The sequence below is a fragment of the Mesocricetus auratus genome, unplaced genomic scaffold (assembly GCF_017639785.1).
Source record: "Mesocricetus auratus isolate SY011 unplaced genomic scaffold, BCM_Maur_2.0 contig_9091_pilon_obj, whole genome shotgun sequence".
Lineage (NCBI taxonomy): Eukaryota > Metazoa > Chordata > Mammalia > Rodentia > Cricetidae > Mesocricetus > Mesocricetus auratus.
The window spans coordinates 914-19,171 of record NW_024433466.1 but is presented as its reverse complement, the minus strand read 5'-3'; the positions used below and the strand labels follow the sequence as shown (position 1 = coordinate 19,171).

At 37.8% G+C, this 18,258-nt stretch overlaps 1 protein-coding gene across 1 annotated transcript in view; it reads right to left on the bottom strand.

Annotated features, from left to right (window-relative positions):
* Window positions 1-17,333, bottom strand: part of LOC101843018 (serine/threonine-protein kinase 31) — a 31,671-nt gene extending 14,338 nt beyond the window's left edge. Inside the window, exons 1-5 of the mRNA XM_040741166.1 lie at window positions 17,188-17,333; window positions 16,237-16,362; window positions 15,988-16,074; window positions 14,641-14,790; window positions 12,608-12,730 (exon numbers count right to left, since the gene is read on the bottom strand). Coding sequence (XP_040597100.1) covers window positions 12,608-12,730; window positions 14,641-14,790; window positions 15,988-16,074; window positions 16,237-16,362; window positions 17,188-17,292 — 591 coding nt within the window. The 5' untranslated portion in view covers window positions 17,293-17,333. The remainder of the gene's footprint in view (window positions 1-12,607; window positions 12,731-14,640; window positions 14,791-15,987; window positions 16,075-16,236; window positions 16,363-17,187) is intronic.
* Between the last annotated feature and the right edge of the window lie 925 nt (window positions 17,334-18,258).

Below are 18,258 nucleotides of genomic sequence, written 5' to 3'. Positions count from 1 at the left end.
GGAGGTTCCCAGGAGATAGGCATTATACCCCAGAGAAGTGGAAAGAGGCAAGATCTCCTGAGCAGAGTAGGAACATGGGTGGAGAAGAGAGGGAACCAGAAAAAAGAGAGGGGGATAAGAGGAGGGTAGAAGAAGACATGGGGGAGCAGGAAGGCTGAGTCGGGGTAAGAATAGAGGAGACCAGGAAGAGAGATACTATAATAGTTGGAGTCGTTATAGCTTTGAGGAGAGAGATGACACTAGTGAGATTCCCAGAGATGTACAAGTATAACACCAACTGGAAAACTAAGTAATAGCAGAGAGACTACATTAATAGCCCCTACCTGATGATATGGTTGGTGACTACCTTATGTGACATCCTAGAACCTTCAACCTGTGACCGATGGAAGCAGAGACAGATACTAACAATTAAACACTGAACTGACCCCCTGGAACCTAGTAACAGAGTTGGAGGAGTGATGAGCAAGGCGGTCAAGACCATGCTGGTGAAACCCACAAAGACAGCTGACTGGACAAGGGGGAACTCTTGAACCCCAGACTGATGACTAAGAGGCCAACAGGGGACTGATCCAGACTCCATGAATGTAGTGTCAGTGAGGAGGCCTCAGAAATCTCTGGGGCTCTGGGTAGCATACAAATGAACATTGGGAGCCCATTACACATGGAGAGATGCTTTCTCAGCCTGGACACATGGGAAAGGGCCTAGGTCCTGCCCTGGATGAAATGACAGACTCTGGAGATCTCCCCAACGAGAGCTTTACCCTCCCTGGAGAATGATGTGGGGATTGGGCTGGGGGTGAGGGTATGGGGGTGGAGCTGGTGGAGGGAGAAGGAGGGAGCCGGGATAGACATTTGAAGCATGAATGTTTCTAATTTAAATAAAAAACATACATTAAAAAACACAGATGTATTCAATACTGAAATCTGGTTTCATACTTGATAGTCTAGAAGACCTTCAGAAGACTAACGTTGATGCTTCTGAAACTATTCTATTAAATAGAAATGAAAGGGATGCTATATATTCTACTTATGAAGCTAGGATGACCTGGTACCCAAACCAAACAAGGTCACTACAACAAAAAAGAAATTACTCATGTGAAGAGCATACATGCAAAAGTTAACAAAATATTTGCAAACCAAATTTAGAACACACTAAGATAATTTATCATGGCTTAATTCCAGACATGCTTGCATGGTTCATCATATTCAAATCAATAAATATAACTGAAGGACTTAGACAGAAAACACATAATTTCAATGAATGCAGAAAAGGCTTTTGACAAAAACCCAATATTCTTTCAGGATAAAAAGTCCTAAAGAGACAAAAAAGGAATACAAACCAACACAATTTAAGCCAATGCTCAGTATCATACTAAGTGGGAGAAGAAACTCAGTGCATTTCTACTAAAATGAGAACACAGAAGTATCAACTTCAACCAATCTTACTCAATACAGTGCTTAAAGTCTTAGCAAGAGCACTATAAGTAAAAGGGATACAAATTGAAAAGGAAAAATACATTCCAAGTGTATTTGCAGGTAATATGATTCTATGCATACTAAAGAGACTGCAAATAATCCATTAGAAAATCCTTAGATGTGATAAACACTGTCAACTAAGAGGCATGATTTAAAAATTAACATATAAACCCCATATGCCATTTATTCATGTGTGTGTGTGTGTGTGTGTAACAAGATGAAAAATAAAAACATAAAAATCTCCTTCATAACTGAAAAAAATTCCTCTTTGGAATAAACTGAACCAAGGAAGTAAGTCTGAAAAAAAATTTAACCCATCTCCCATGCTTGCGGATTGGAAAATTTAATATTGTGGAAATGGCTACACTATGAAAAAAATTCCATGTAAGATCAGAAACTCTGAAAATGTTTTTTAATATTAAAAATTTTATTTTTAAATTTAAATTCAAATTAGAAACAAGATTTCTTCACATGTCAATCTCACGTCCCTATGACTTCAAGCTCTATTATAGAGCTATAGTCCTGAAAACAGCTTGGTATTAGCACAAAAATAGACAGGTAGACCAATGGAATCGAATTGAAAACCCTGATATTAACCCACACATGTATGAACATCTGATCATTGACAAAGAAGCTAAAAATATACACTGGAATAAAGAAAGCATCTTCAACAAATGGTGCTGGCATAACTGGAGGTTGGCATGTAGAAGACTGCGGATCGATCCATGTCTATCTCCATGCACAAAACTTAAGTCCAAATGGATCAAAGACCTCAACATAAATCCAGCCACACTGAACCTCTTAGAAGAGAAAGTGGGTGGTACCCTTAAACAAAATGGTACAGGAGACAGCTTCCTGAACATAACACCAGTAGCACAGACAGTGAGATCCACAATTAATAGATGGGACCTCCTGAAACTGAGTAGCTTCTGTAAGGCAAAGGACACAGTCAGCAAGACAAAAAGGCAACCCACAGAATGGGAAAAAATATTCACTAACCCCACATCTGAAAATGTTTTTAAAAAACGGGAGGAATCTGGAGCGATGGTTCAGCAGTCACCGAGCACTGGCTGCTCTTCTAAAGGACCTGAGTTCAATCCGGTGCACCCACTTGGCAGCTCACAACTTTTGTAACTGTGCCACGCGTGGGCAGATGACCCTGGAAGCTATAAGAAAACAGAGAGAGCAAGCCAGCAAGTGTTTCTACCCCACGGCCTCACCATCAGTTCTTATAACCAAGCTCCTGTCTTGACTTCCCTCAGTGAAGAAAGTAAGCTATAAAATAAAAAAAATAAAAAACTCTTTCATCTCCAAGTTGCTTTTTGTCTGGTGTTTATCACAGCAAGAGAAAGCAAACTAAAATTCCAGTGAGTGATTGTCATTGCTAACTACAAGTCTCAGAGGGGATTAATATCTACAACACAGAAAGAATTCCGCCAAGTAAACAAGAAACCAATCAACCCAGTCACTAAGTAGGCTTTATAAAATGAACAGACTACTATCAAAAGATTACTCAGTAATAGCTAATAAATGCACTTTAAAAAAACTGTTTAACCCCATCTGCCATCAGAGAAATACAGATTAAAACTACACTAAGATCTTATCTCAACCTAGTCAGAATGGTCATCATAAGAAAACAAGTAACAAGTGCTGATGAGATGACAAGGAGAATCTTCACACAGTGCTGAAAGAAATATGAAGTAATCCAGCTCCAATGGATATCACTCTTGAATATTTGCCCAAGGACTCCAAATCAATGTATCACTATCACGGAATGATTTAGAATTACCTACAAGACAAAGGTCAGGGAACATCTTTGGGGGCTTTACCAGAAAGGTTAAGTGAGGAGAGAAGACCCATTCAATGAAGGTAGCACCATTCCATGGCTTTGGGTCTGAGGCTCAATAAAAAGGGAGAAAGGAGAAAACAACTGAGCACCAGCACTTAGCATTCTCTGCTTTGTGACCAAAGACACACTGTACCAACCACCTCACATTGCCTCCACCATGGGCTGTTTTCCTTTCAACTATGAGCTAAAGCAAACTCTTCCTCCCTGAAGTTGCCATTTGTAGGGTGACAATTAAATCACTAATACACTGCTAGAATATGATTAAAAACACATGTGCTTATTTAAGACCACTAAGAAAATCATAGACAGACTGGAAGATACCTTAGTTTGTAAAGCATTTGCAATGTAAGCATAAGGACCCCCAGCACCAACATCAAAACATGTGGTAGTGTGTGTCTTTACTCCCAGTGCTGGAGAGGCAAAGACAGAATTCCTGGGACTTACTAATCAGCCAGGCTAACCACATAAGCAAGTTCCAAGTTCCATGAGAAGCCAGGCCTCAAATGGGAAAAAAGAAAAAGTGAAAAGCAACTTAGACATAAAACTTCAACCTCCAACTACCACACATATCCTTACACAGGCACACAAGGGACCTCTACAAACACGTGCACGTGTACACACACAAAAAAATAAATTTAAAGAAACAGAAAATGAGACAGTGAGATGACTCAATGGGATCTTGGGGCACTTGCTGCCAATCAGATCACCTGAGTTCAATCCTTGAGACCCATATGGCATCGAGAACCAACTCATACAAGTTGTCCTGTGGCGCGCGCGCGCACACACACACACACACACACACACACACACACACACAGAGAGAGAGAGAGAGACAGAGAGAGACAGAGAGAGACAGAGACTGAATGATTATAGTGATTTTAACAAATTAAGAAAATCGAACAAACCAAATACACTCAAAGACACCATAAATTTTACAATCTGTTCATCACAATTCCTGAATAACCTCTGGCTAAATTAGGCTCAGTCTGAGCTCTAAGCTCCTAGTAAGATAATACCAAAGTCTCCCCTACCCACTACCTTCATAATCTACCAGAACATCAGCAACCATAATGAAATTCTAGTTCTAGATCTTGATAGCAGGTTATGCTGGAAGTACAGGAGAAACAATCAGTAAGACAAAAGATGGCAACCCTGATGACTTGTTCACTAAATCAAAGTCTCAAGGATGTGGATAACAAAGGTAGTGTTCACTGGTGTTGAAAATGTCATGTACATAACCTAAAGTAACTACAGAAATCAGAAAATAATGGGACCACATCCAGGATATGGGGATGGGTGCAACAAAGGAGAATAGCAAGAAACACGTGTTCTGATCGGGGGGAATTGGAAGGAGGGACTCTTTAGGGAGGGGAGTGAGCATAAAGAAGGAGGTGAGAAGAAGGTAAAGAGGAATACCTAGATACAAGTGGATCTGATAAGGGGAATGGGAAGGACAACTCTTTAAGGAACTGGAGGGAAATAAATACAGAAAAAGGAAAGATATAAGTAAAATAACAATAAGGGTGTCTGGAAAAGACTAATCACACTATTAACTATTTACCTTTTAAAAACCTATTATACACATAACTCTGAGCATAAATATACATATATAGTTCCTTTCTCATCTGAGTTGACAGTTCTCCCTTCAAGAACCAAAGACAACCTAACAAACAACAAAAACCCCAATACCAAACATGAGAATCCCTCTTTTGAGTTACTGGCCATGGCTATCCAAGAGACTCCAAAAACATACCCTATTGCTGTTGCCCTTAGTTACCCCCTGGAGATAAAAGGCAAGTCCTTACTGCTGAAGATGCTGTGCACTTCAGGAGCAGGTCCTAGAGATCTCTCGGCTGGACCTGACCTGAATCCCCCCTCCCTAAGGACTTTTATGGTACCAGAAGGCACCATGCAAGTTTCCAAAGGAGGGAAGGAATACACGGTCCTGCCCAGCTACGACACCTACTATGCACATCAACAACCATGATATGATAACCCGAAGGGTACAATAGTGACACACATACCTTTGTGGCAACAAACAGCTCTCTAATTGAACTTAAGATCTATTAACCAAGAAAGGAACCACGCTTAGTCCTGGAAACCTAGCTAACTCGACTCAATGCTAGTACAATCATGATTATTTGGAGGATAGTCTACAATGACTACTTTACTAAGCCAGAATAATACCCAACAACAAACTAAAAATATGTGTCCTTACACACACAGATAGCATAGTCTTCACCCCTCATCAAGGAAATTTCGGTTTTAACAGATGGAAATCACTTCTGAAAACCACGATGAATCAAAATGTAGAGTTGTGAAAACCAGTTCCAATGAACACATCTACAAAACACTCCCACACGTAAAGGTCAGTTAATATTGCAGAAGAGGGGAGCATAAAGATCTAAGAGCCAAAGGATCAGAGAATTTGCTATGAGATTTTTGTCTCCAGTAAATGTCAGAAGCTACATCCAAAGTCTCACCAACAAGACAACCCAAACGTGAGCTGAAAAGGAGGAGACACAAAGTCATGCCAGAGTAGATGGGGAATGATGGAAGCTGGAAGAGAAGAGGTGGTCTTCCCTGGGAGAGGGGAGAAAGAGAGCACACATTATATGGACTGAACAGGTTGTATTTAGGAGAGAGAATATGTGTATACATAAAATATATATATGCATGCAATAACAAATAGGAATAAAGGGAGCCATGAATTTGAAGTAGAATCAGAAGGGATATGTGAGAGAATTTGTACACTGAAAAGGGAAAGGAGAAATGCTGTAATTATAAACTCAAAAGTAAAATAAATAAGTACAAATTTTAAAAAAGAAAATGTCATGGACCATTTCTTGCAGGAAATAAGCTTCACAAAAGAAGCCTGTAAGGACTACACTAAAAGAGTTATATAAAAATCAAACACAAACATGAACAGAGACAAGGACAGTAAAATTTTACAGGACAGAAATGCAGAAAACACTAAGCAGGGTTTGGTTTTATTTTCAATCTAAAAAAATTATCAGTCTTTATTGGTGAAAACATAAATCCAAGATCTGCTGTCTATAGTGACTATATGCATAGTTTTCTATAACAGTTTAGAAATGGGAAAGTTTAAACCAATTTGACTATTTTTCCTATCTATCTAATCTATCACTGTTTGTCATCTACACAGCAGAATTTAAGACAAATACAACTGTTATCATAGTGAGTTCTTCATTTATTTTCACCATGATTCATTTAGATTAGAAACACTCACTGCGGGTTTTCCCTTTGGTGGGAACATTTGCCTATGCCCCATGAACATAAAATAAAGTATTAGGTTTATGGTTGCAAGGAGGGGTCAACAGCATGGAAAGACAGAGCAGTACAGCATGAACAGCAGCTAGAGACCAAAAGAAATGCAAATCCTAACACTGGACACCAGGAAATACAGTAGGAAAACAAAGGGGCGGATTTCTCTTCAGTACGACTTTAAGCAAAAACAGAAGAGGAAAGAGATGACAAGATCCACGGGTATTCCATTTGGCTTTCTGTGAGAATATAGACTAAAACGGGAGGTCAATGTTCTACACAACAGACACTAGACAAGAGCCTTTGTACTCTGTAAATTGTTCATCAGTGATATGGCTGGATTTTTATATTTTAAAGCCGCAAAGGCCTTCCTCCATCTCCACTTCCTGAATAAGCAATCACATTGAGAAGGTGGGGGGACCCAATCATCTCATTGAGACTTGAGCAGACCTGGAAACCTCAGATCTATGTGGGAGGAAATGCTGAAAGGAAAGCAGTTCAACATGAAGAGGAGTCAAGTGGCTACAAAAGACTATGAGCTTCAGGAAGGCTAAGGTGGCGAGCATGTGGGATCACCCACTGCCTGTACCTTTCTTCTCAGCACAGACGACTTTGGCCTGACTGTCTGCAAATTCTCAGAGTCCCAGACACATCTGTAAACGCCTACCCCAGCATCTCCCCCGCCTACACATGCAGGGGCAGAATGAGTCTGTAACAATGGATGTACACTGAGTGAATACACAGACTAAGCAGGTAGGAGCTAGAGGATAGTTTCTAGGATTCAAAGAGTTCCAAACCTACATGGGAAAATGCTGGCAAGAATTCAGCCTGGCAGTGGTCACAGAAGCCCTGGTAGGAAGGGCAAAGAAGAGTTCAGCTTCCAATCGGCTAGTTCTGTTCTTACCTCTTGACCTTCAGAGAGAAAAGTGGCTCACTAGTCCCAACCTAATAGCAAATAAACTGTAAAATGACATGCCTGGGGAAAAAAGCACAGAGTCTCCATCACTTCCTCAGCTATGAGGAGAGTTAGACTGGTTTATTATTAATTTGTCTTCTACTGTGTTTGCTTCATTTTATTCCCTGTTACTAGGAATAAATACTGGTTCCACTGCCAGAGACCTCTTAGACTGCCCAGGCCTCCCCTCTGGCACCCACGTTCAGGGGGCCTGGTTCGGTCCTATGGTGGTTCCCCAACTGTCAGACTGGGGTCCTTGAGCTCCCACTTGCTCAGGTCAGCTGTTTCTGTGGGTTTCCTGAGCATGGTCTTGACCCCTTTGCTCATCACTCCTCCCTCTCACTTTCTAAAGACTCCAAAGGTACAGAAAATAATTCAAAGATTTAATTAAAAGGTATTACATGAAATGTAAAAGCTTCTGTAAGGACAGTAAGATAGTCCATCAGACAATGGCATCTGTTTCACCTAGCAACCTGAATTAAATGAACCCATGTAAAGGTTAAAGAAAAGAATCAAGTCCACGAAATTGTCCTCTGGCCTCCACTCATGCTGTGACTTGTGTTTCTACACATATACACCATGTGTACACACATACACATACATACATACGCACACATGCACGCATACACACACACACACACACACACACTCACAGTCAATTTTTATTAAACTTCCTATTCAGCAAAGGAAATAATCACCAGACTGAAGCAGCATCCTCCAATGAGGAAGCAATTGTCCAAAATTCTTCTAATGGGATTACTATCTCAATTATATAAAGAACTGAAAGAATCTAAACACAAAAGTGAAATATATACGTCTTCAGACAAATATCTAGAGGCAAACAGACATGGGCTGATGTGGAACTCAAGTCCCACTCCAGCAATTCACCATGATAGTAACATCAAAAAGAAATAACACAAAAGCAATGGGGAAAACCTAAGAGGAATTTATTACAGTAGGTTGAATAGTGAATCATGTCACATGCATGAAAACTGACGAGACTTGGAAGATACTGTTTGAGATTTTCTCAAACAAATGAACAAAGTTTCTCAGGGTAGTGGAAGAAAGTGCATTCTGTAGCTGTTAGAATAGTCTATACTTGTTTGAATATTTCATACTTCTACATTTTATGTAATATAATACAAAAGCATTTTCACTAAAATTAAATAGAGGCATCTACTCAACACTTTTATTCAATATAGTGATAAATTCATAGTCAAAGCAATAAGGAAATAAAAGGGATACAAAAACAGAGAAGTTAAATTATCCATCTGCAGATGATAGACCCACATGTAAAAGCTCATAAAGAACTCACCTGAAGATTCCAAGATTTGATCAAAGATTCAGCGAAGTATCAGGTTGCAAAATCACAAAAGAATCAGTAACATTGCTATACACTAACAAAAATTTTGCTGAATAAGGTATCAGAAAAACAATGTCATTCAAACTAGTTTAATACTTAGGAATACATATAACCAAAAATATCAAGCACTTTCAAGAGGAGATTTTAAATGTTTTTTAAGGTAATAATCAGAACACAGTCCATTTAAAAACATACAAAAGGCATAAAGAGACTTCATGAAGTATATAGGAAAGAAATAAAATATGGCTCAAAACAATTACCCATTATTGAAATAAGAACTTAAGCCATAATAAAACACTTCTACAAATCTATGGATATGGTTAAAATAGAAGATAACAATACCAAGTGGTGACAGTGATGCAGACAACTGAAACTCATTTACATAGGGCAAAAAATGATAATCACCAAAGTTGTTTGCAGTTATTTATACAAATTATTGGAGAAACTACAAAATTGCTCTGCCTTAACAGTGGCAGCAGTTACAACACTGCTGCATGATAATTGGATAACAGAAGAAATCAAGAAGGAAATAACGAATCAATGCAATGAAGATTTGTTTCTTTGAAAAGCTAAATGAGACTGACAAAGCTTTACACAAATTAACCAAAACAGAGAGGACCCAAACTAATAAAACTACAAATGAAAATGAATACAGAAAACCCTACGAACATACTTTTATTTTTGGGTGTTTTTTGTTTTGGTTTGGTTTTTTTTGGTTTTTGGTTTTCGATTCAGGGTTTCCCTATATGGCTTTGGAGTCTGTCCTGGAACTAGTTCTTGTTGACCGGGGCAATCTCAAACTCAGAGATCTGCCCTGCCTCTACCTTCCAGTTGCTGGGATTAAATATGTGTGCCACCACTACCCGACAAGAACACGCTTTTAAAACCTCTATTCCAATAAATTCAAAAAATAGATTTTCTCCTGTATTTTCTATTTGAAGCTTTAGAAACTTCAGTTTTACACTTAGAATTGATAAACATTTCTTTTAATTTTTGAACATACTACAAGGAATTTAGAGTTTATTCTCCATATATGGATGTTCATTCTTCCAGTACTCCAATAATCAACTGGCCATACATAAACAGATATATTTCTACTAGTGTCTATATCATTGCTTCTCAAGCTGTGGGTCACAACCCCACAGGGGCTGCATATCAGATATTTACATTACTAACAGTAGCAAAATTAGCTTGAAGTAGCAACAAAATAATTTTATGGTCAGGAGTCACCACAACATGAGGAACTGTATTAAAGGGTCACAGCATTAGGAAGGTTAAGAGCCACTGTTCTATACCATTCTCATTATTTGTATGTTTAACTTCACAATAATATCAGTCTGGTTTGATAAACTATAATTTCATTGTCTTTAAATCAGCCTTTCAATTTTTTTTCCTTTCACAAAATTCTCTTACTACCAACCCTACACATTTTATGTAAACTGTAACATTTACTATAAGACCTAGCTATTGAGTTCCACACACAAAAACTATCAATATTTTAGTTGAAAGTATACTGAATTTATGGTCTAATCTTGCTCAGAACTTTCATAAAACATCAGGTTTTTCAGTCCATAGTTATAGTGTATTTTTCTATCTGTAGCTTTAATTTTCCTTAGCAGTGCTTTGTAGTTTTCTACCATCTCATGTATTTTTTGTTAAACTTATCCAAAGTTCCATATTTTGATTTTTGTGATATTCTATGAGTGTGAGGGATCGCATGCACACACACCTGTGTACATACATTTATCAAGTGTCTTCCTTTAATCCTCTTGCCTATTCTCTGAACGAGAAGCTCCCCAATTTAGCTGGAGGAACAGTCTATGGTGAAACTATAGGCAAAGCATGAAGCCATGCATGACAGTTTCATATTTATACATAGTAAGCCCTGCTATTCACTGAGCCATGTCCCCAGCTACTTTCATGAGTTAATTATTTTATATGGTTTTGTCTGCAGGTATGCATGTGTAAATTGTGTGTGCCTGCTGAAGTCAAAAGAGAGTGTCAGATACCCTAGAATATGATTTACTCATGGTTTGTTGAAATGCCATATGGTTTCTAGGAATCAAACCCAGGTTCTCGGCAAGATCAAGTGTTCTTAAGCACTGAACCATCTCTTTGGGCCATATTTTTATCATTTTAAATTTCCTGTTTTCTATTATTACATAAGAGAGATAATTACACTAAATTTAAACTGTTGCCTTGATAAATACATGTTAGCTCTAGCAGATATTATGTACGCTCCTAAAAATACTCTACATTGCTAATCATGTTATCTGCAAATAAACATGGTTTCATTTCTTTGCTTTTAAATTGAGTGATTCTTCTTCCTTTTGTTCATCTATACTGACTAGAGTGGGGATTAGCAAACAGCAACCTCTGTACCAAATCAACGCTACTATCTGTTTTTGTACAAACTGTGAGCCAAAACTGTTCTCACATTTTCTTTTTGTTTTTGTTTTTTCAAGACAGGGGTTCTCTGTAGGAGGCTGTTCTGGACCTTACTCTGTTGACCAGGCTGGCCTCGAACTCACAGAGATCCACCTGTGTCTTCCTCCCAAGTGCTGGGATCAAAGGTGTGTGCCACCAATGCCTGGCTGTTCTCACATTTTTAAATATTTAAAAGGAAATCAAAGAAATACTATTTAATAGTATATAAAAGCTATATAAAATTCAAACTTCAACATCAATTAATAAACTATTATTGGAACAGGTCACATTCACTTCTTTATGCTTTGGTGTTACAGCAACAGAACTCTGAACTGACAGCAAACCATGCCATAGAGCCTAAGACTGTAGTGACCTGACCCCTTTTATAAAATGTTTGCTCATTCCTGGGCCAGAAGCATTAGTATAATGTTCACTAGAAAGACAGGTATCTCTGCCTTTTTAACCATTCAAATTCTTAATCACTAAACCATTTTTCCAGTCCCCATTCATTCAATACTTAAGGAACAGGTAATATCTGATATACACTAAAAGCAAAAATATACTTAGTGTTTATTTAGCATGTTTCCATACATACATGAATTTCTTCTACATTACTACAGAATTCAATCATCTTCATTGTCAATACTGACTATAAAAAACTAAGAACAATGTAATACAATATATGTCAATGTAAATTATAGAAAGTGCATAGTAATAAGAAGGATATCAAAAGTTTATTATTTTACAAAAGTAAGTTCTAAGCCTGGGAAGATAGCATAGTTGGTTAAGTGCTTACCACCCAAACATGAGTTCTTGAGTTTCATCCACAGAACCCATGTCACAAAAAGGGAAAAGAATCCTGAGCCTGGTTGTAAACGTCTGTGTTCCCAGTGTGGGGAAGGCAGACAGTGAAACCCCTGTAACTTCATGGGCAGCCAGCCTAGCTTACTGGCAAGCCCTAAGACAATCACAGACCCTGTCTCAACAAACCAAGTAAATGACTTGTGAATAACTCATCCAAAATTGGTCTCTGGCCTCCACATGCAGACTCACAGGTGCATGTGCACCCCTACACAAACCACACACACACACACACACACACACACACACACACACACGTCCTCACACAAACTCTACATTTAAAAAGTATACCATTATTCTTCATGCAGAAAAATGTCTGAAAATCACCACAATCATCCCTTTACATTCTGAAGTATATGTAAATTATTGATAGTTTTTAAAAACAACATACCCACAATAAAAGGCAGCCATAAGCATATAAGTCTGAACTTTCAGAAGGAGGTTTTCCAATTTTCAATTCAGGTGATAGCAAACTCAATCCACCAACCATCATGTTCACTGAGGCTCGCTGACTCTACAAAAACAGTATTGTAAGTATTTTAGAGACAAAACAGTTGAAAGCTTTGTGTGGGAGCCTCTGTTCTCAATTTAAAGTTCTGTTGAAATATTCTATTTTCTACTCCCGAGTATCTAATTTTCTCCTCTTACAAATTTTACTTCTGTTATACTCAACCTTTGTCATACTCAGATTGAAGGTGTGGACTGAATATGAATAACTCTGAATTCTTTGATCACAGACATTGTTTTGTGTATCTTAATTTAAATCTTTACATGTGTGCATGCTTCTGTGCATGTATGTTAGGGGGTGGAAGTATGGATGAGCATGTGTGCCACTGAGCATATGTGGAGTTCAGAGAACAACTTCCTGGAGAAAGTCTTCACCTTCTGCCTTGTTGAAGCAGGGTCTGTGTTGCTTTTTCTGTTGCTACACTACTACTCTAGGCAAGCTGCCCAACAAGCCTTAGATTCTCCTGTCTCTGCCTCGCATCTCACTGTAGGAGTGCTGTAGGTATGTGCCACTAAATCAGGCTTTCTTGACTTTTTACATGGGTTCCAGGGATCAAACTCAGGTTATCAGGCTTGCATGGATAGTTCTTTACTCATGAAGCCATCTCCCCTTCCGTTTGTATATTTTAATAAATTTACAAAACAATACTAATTCTGAACGCTCTAAATATTTTTAATTAAATTGTACACATTATTTTCTTCATGACCATTTTCTAAATATATCACTTTCTAAGAGATCAAAGGACAATTAATGACAATTCATGATACCTAAATTCAGTCTACCATTAGTTGCAATTCCAATGTTCTAATTTATTTGCTGTGTGGTCTAAAATAACTTTTAAAATGGAAATAATATCTACATTATAGAGTTGTTATAAAGATGATAATGAGCACAGCGCCTACTACATATAACTAAGTATTAATTAAATATTTTCTCCACTGATGAGAACACACACCAAAGTCTCACTTATACATATAATTAAATACATTAGTTCATAAAAAGAATTACGTCCTTAAACATTCAGTACCCTACATTAACTCTGAATGTTACTATAACAAAAATAATTTACAAAAGGCCAATTATTGCATTATTTTACTTTTATGAGATTACAGAATAAGAAAATCCAGAAGTACAAACTATATTACTGGTTTCAGAGGTCTGAACAGAAGCAGAAATGATAAGTAACAGCTAATCTGTGACTACTTTGTGGTGTGATAAAAATTATCTGAAATTAGATAGTGACAATCAATACACCACTTCGTGAATACATTGAAAACTAGTACCCAATTCCATACTTTCTACTGTGTGAACTTTATCTCAATAAACTTGTACTCTAAATGGGAATTGTTGATTTAGCCACTCATAGCATATCAAAACAATAGGCAATATATAATAAACATATACATCTTTGTCAATTAAAATAAACAAAGAGGAAATTTCTCCCTTGGGATCATCTATATTACTAGACTGCCTACTCCACAAATACACATAAGAATATCACATTCTCTGAATTGTTTGAACTTTGCTATCTCTATAAGCTGCCTATTGGGAGATAATGTGATACCAAATTAAAAGTCATATAGTTGAACCTAGACTTGAATGAAATAAAAGCACCCATGGTTCTCAGGCTTCTAAAAATGTACTATGATAATAATAGCAAAGCATACATTTATAATCTATGAAAGAAAGGAACATAAGCAAAGAAAGTTTGTTACGTGTTTCCTAGCAACTGTTTCCTAATGAGAAAAGTAATAATAAATGTTGTCAATGCCATGCAGTAGGTCAGATTGTTTCTGCATTTATGGCAAAAACACAATCCTCATCATGATCTAGATGACTGTTACAGACACGATTTGTACTACATAATAAATAACACCTTTATTAAGTGGTTTCCGTCCAGTAAAGCTATATTTTACCTCAGATTTGGTGAAGTCAAAATCTCCAACAATTCCTTGTTCACGATTTAAGGCAAATACATTGTTCTGATGAAGTGATCCATGAATTATGTTAGCACTGTGCAATGTATGTAGGCCTCGAGCAACACCTTTCATGACTTTTAAAGCTTCCTACAAATAAGTACATATGAATGAGATGGAGTTTAGAAAATTGACAACTCATTTTAATGTATAAATTTTGTCTCTATTAAAAGACTGGGGCTGGAGAGATGGCTCAGTGGTTTAAGCACTGTTCTTCTGAAAGTTCTGGGTTCAATTCCCAGCACCCACATGGCAGCTCACAGCAGTCTGGTGCCATCTTCTGGTGTGCAAATGTATGTGCAGGCAAAGTACCCATATACATAAAATTCATAAATAAATCTTTTTAAAAAATAAAGACTGTCCCAGAACTGAAGTAAAGACTCCTTCAAACTAAGGGTATATCACAAAGACTGAAGGCTGGATAAAACTTAACTATGTGTGGTTGTTTAAGTAAAGCTGGCCTCAATGGGCTCATGTTTGAATACTCACCCCCCTGGTAGACTATTTGAGAAGGGTTAGGAGGAATAACCTTGTTGGAGGAGGTGTGTCACCCAGGGAAGACTTTGAGGATTCAAAAGTCTGACGTCATTTCCCTGTGTGCTCTCTGCCTCCCGCAGCTGTTTCCACCACCATGCTTTGCACTCTCTGGAATTTTAACTTCAATTAAGTGCTTTCTTTTGTAAGTTGCCTTAATCATGGTTCTATCACAGGTAAGTGATCCTCTATGTAACTGGTAACTTCAATAAGTGGTCTTTGCATACAGGCAGACACACATGCACACACACACATGGGCAGGGGCACACGCACACACACACACACACACACACACACACACACACCACTAGCTCTAAGGCAACTTAAATTATAAATTATCACCACGTCAAGTAGCTAGAAGAGAATAAAATAATGTTACTATTATAGGAAGAATCAGATCCTCCTTTATTACTAATTCTAAATTTATAATGAAAAAGCTAAAGCTGCCATTTAAAATTAAAATATCAACTACTATCCTAGAAAGCTACATATAGCACAGCTTATTGGTTGTAAGTCTGGGTTCTGAAACCATAAAGGCCTAACTTCAAGTTTCAGTTCTACTAGATGAAGAGGTTCTGTGCAAGTCACTTAATCCTTCTCAGTCTTATTTTTCTTGTGTGCACAGAGCTGATACAGCAATGAAATAGAATAATGCAGGCCAAATATTTGTGCACAAGAGCATGCGATATTGGGTGTTGCATATTAGACGTTAGTTTCTCATTTAATGCATCCCTGAAGATGATTTTTACTTACTTCTGAAGTTAAAGGCATGCTGGCTTGAACTGCACTCAGGTTTGCCTTAGGATAATATGGGACCATCAGGTAGGCGACAGGATCAGACTGAGAAGCAAAATAGAAAACGTAACTCAAAGCGAACAGTTCACCAATATATTTGTATTTTGCAGTGATTCTATGAAGCAGCTATTATTTTAAGAACAATTACTACTTAAAACTTACTTCAGATAAAATTATTTCTCCAGTAGACTAGCTTAAGAACTTTACCTTACACAGAAACAGGAATATCAATGGCAGTAACCCAGACTCTTCCTTAGCATCTCCACAAGCTCTATGATAGGAAGCTGCTCTCTGAATCACCCTGCCTTCTGTGTCAACATCCACAGAATAGCCCTGAACAAGAACAGAAAAAAAACCAGGTGTGGTCATTTCAACATTGAAAACCCATTCTAATTTACTGTTCCAAGTGAAATATAAGTTGTTGTATGTTAAATTACATATATTTTTCTATTTTAATTTGAAGTACATTCTCGATCTGCACTGAATACTGTAGAATGGGAACAAAAAAGAGTAACTATCAGCAACCTAAATCTTCATCCCCAAATATGCACAACTAAACCAACTTAAAGACCCTCTGAAGTTCATTCACAGTCTCACCTCACAAGAAGAAATTAAGGGGCTGAAGAGATAGTTAGTGGTTAAGAGCACTTGGTGTTCTTGTGATAGATGGGAGTTTGGGTCCCAGAACTCACATGGTGTCTCACAACTGTATGAACCCAAGTTCCATGGGATCCAGTGCCATCTTCTGACCTCCATGGGTGCCAGGCATGCATGTGAGACAAAGATACACATGCAAACAAACTACTCACACACAAAAAATGACATTTTAAAAAGCTTCAAAGAAATTAGGTAACACAAGATTCTGTTGGCAGCATAGCTGAGCTTTCAAGAAATATCAAAGAAAAACACAAATTTTTGAAGATTACTCAACAAAATACAGTAAGTTTACCCAAAAAAAGAAAATCAAGTAACCCTGATAAAGACAGTACTCTTCAGGGAAAGGAGAGGAACTGTAAAGTCAAATTAGCTCAAACACAATCATCATTGCCAGTCAACTGACATACTTTACAAATAGTGAGTTTGTTTTATTCCCTGAAAAGTAACTTCACTGCTTCCTTTACACTTCTGAAGCTTCCATAAATCAGAACTTAAAATTACCTTTAAGAGAACTGACTGCCCATCAACCACAGAGGACACCAGAGGACGCTTGCTGCTAAGTTCCTTCATGGGCTCAGTGTCAAGAAGGTCTCGCTCTAAGCTCATAGTAAGAAGACCACCAGAATTCTAGGTACAAATAATTACATTTAGACAATCAAAATAATTCCTTAGGGCTTTCAATCACCAACATGATTGGGGCATACTATTAAATGCAATGGAGATCATCAACTAACTGAAAAATAAAACAAAACGTTTACAGTTTGGGTTCTTTTTTTTTTTTTTTTTTTTGCTTTTGTTTTTGACGAGACAGGGTTTCTCTGTATTGTTTTGGAGGCTATCTGTCCAGCCCAGCCTCGAACTCACAGAGATCTGCCTGCCTCTGCCTCCCGAGTGCTGGGATTAAAGGCGTGCACCACCACCGCCCGGCCAGTTTGGGTTCTTCTTAATCCCTGGCTCTTGAATGCCTCCTGCCTACTGTCACTGCTGTAAATTTAACAGACTGCAGAAATGGTGAGGTTAATACAACATGCTTGCAAGAAACTCCCATACTTACTTGAAAAACCTCACATATGTCCTAAAAATTAAAATGAAGACAAGTGAAAGTAGTTAGAGAATAGTAATAAGAAATCTAAAAATGATGACTGAGTAGAACTCATACCTCTACTCCTGCTTCACATCCCTAAATGTGAAAATTATTTCATAACTTTTAATCATGATATTTTTATAATTTTTACATTTAAACTAGAATTTTTTTCCTTTAGTAGATCTGTTTGTTTCCTCCTTTGTTTTTGAGACAGGGTTTCTCTGTATAACTTTGGCTATCCTGGAACTTGCTTGGTAGACCAGGCTGGCCTCACACTCAGAGATCTGCCTGCCTCTGCCTCCCAAGGGCTGTGACTAAAGGCGTGCTCCACCACTGCAGAGCTTAATTTGTCAACTTATTTTTTAAATTTCATATATGTGTACTATATTGACACATCATGCCCCCTCCCTCCAAGTCCTCTTATATCTTCCCCACTCTCATATTCATGGCCTCTTTTTTATTTTTGTTACAGACACACACACTATGCT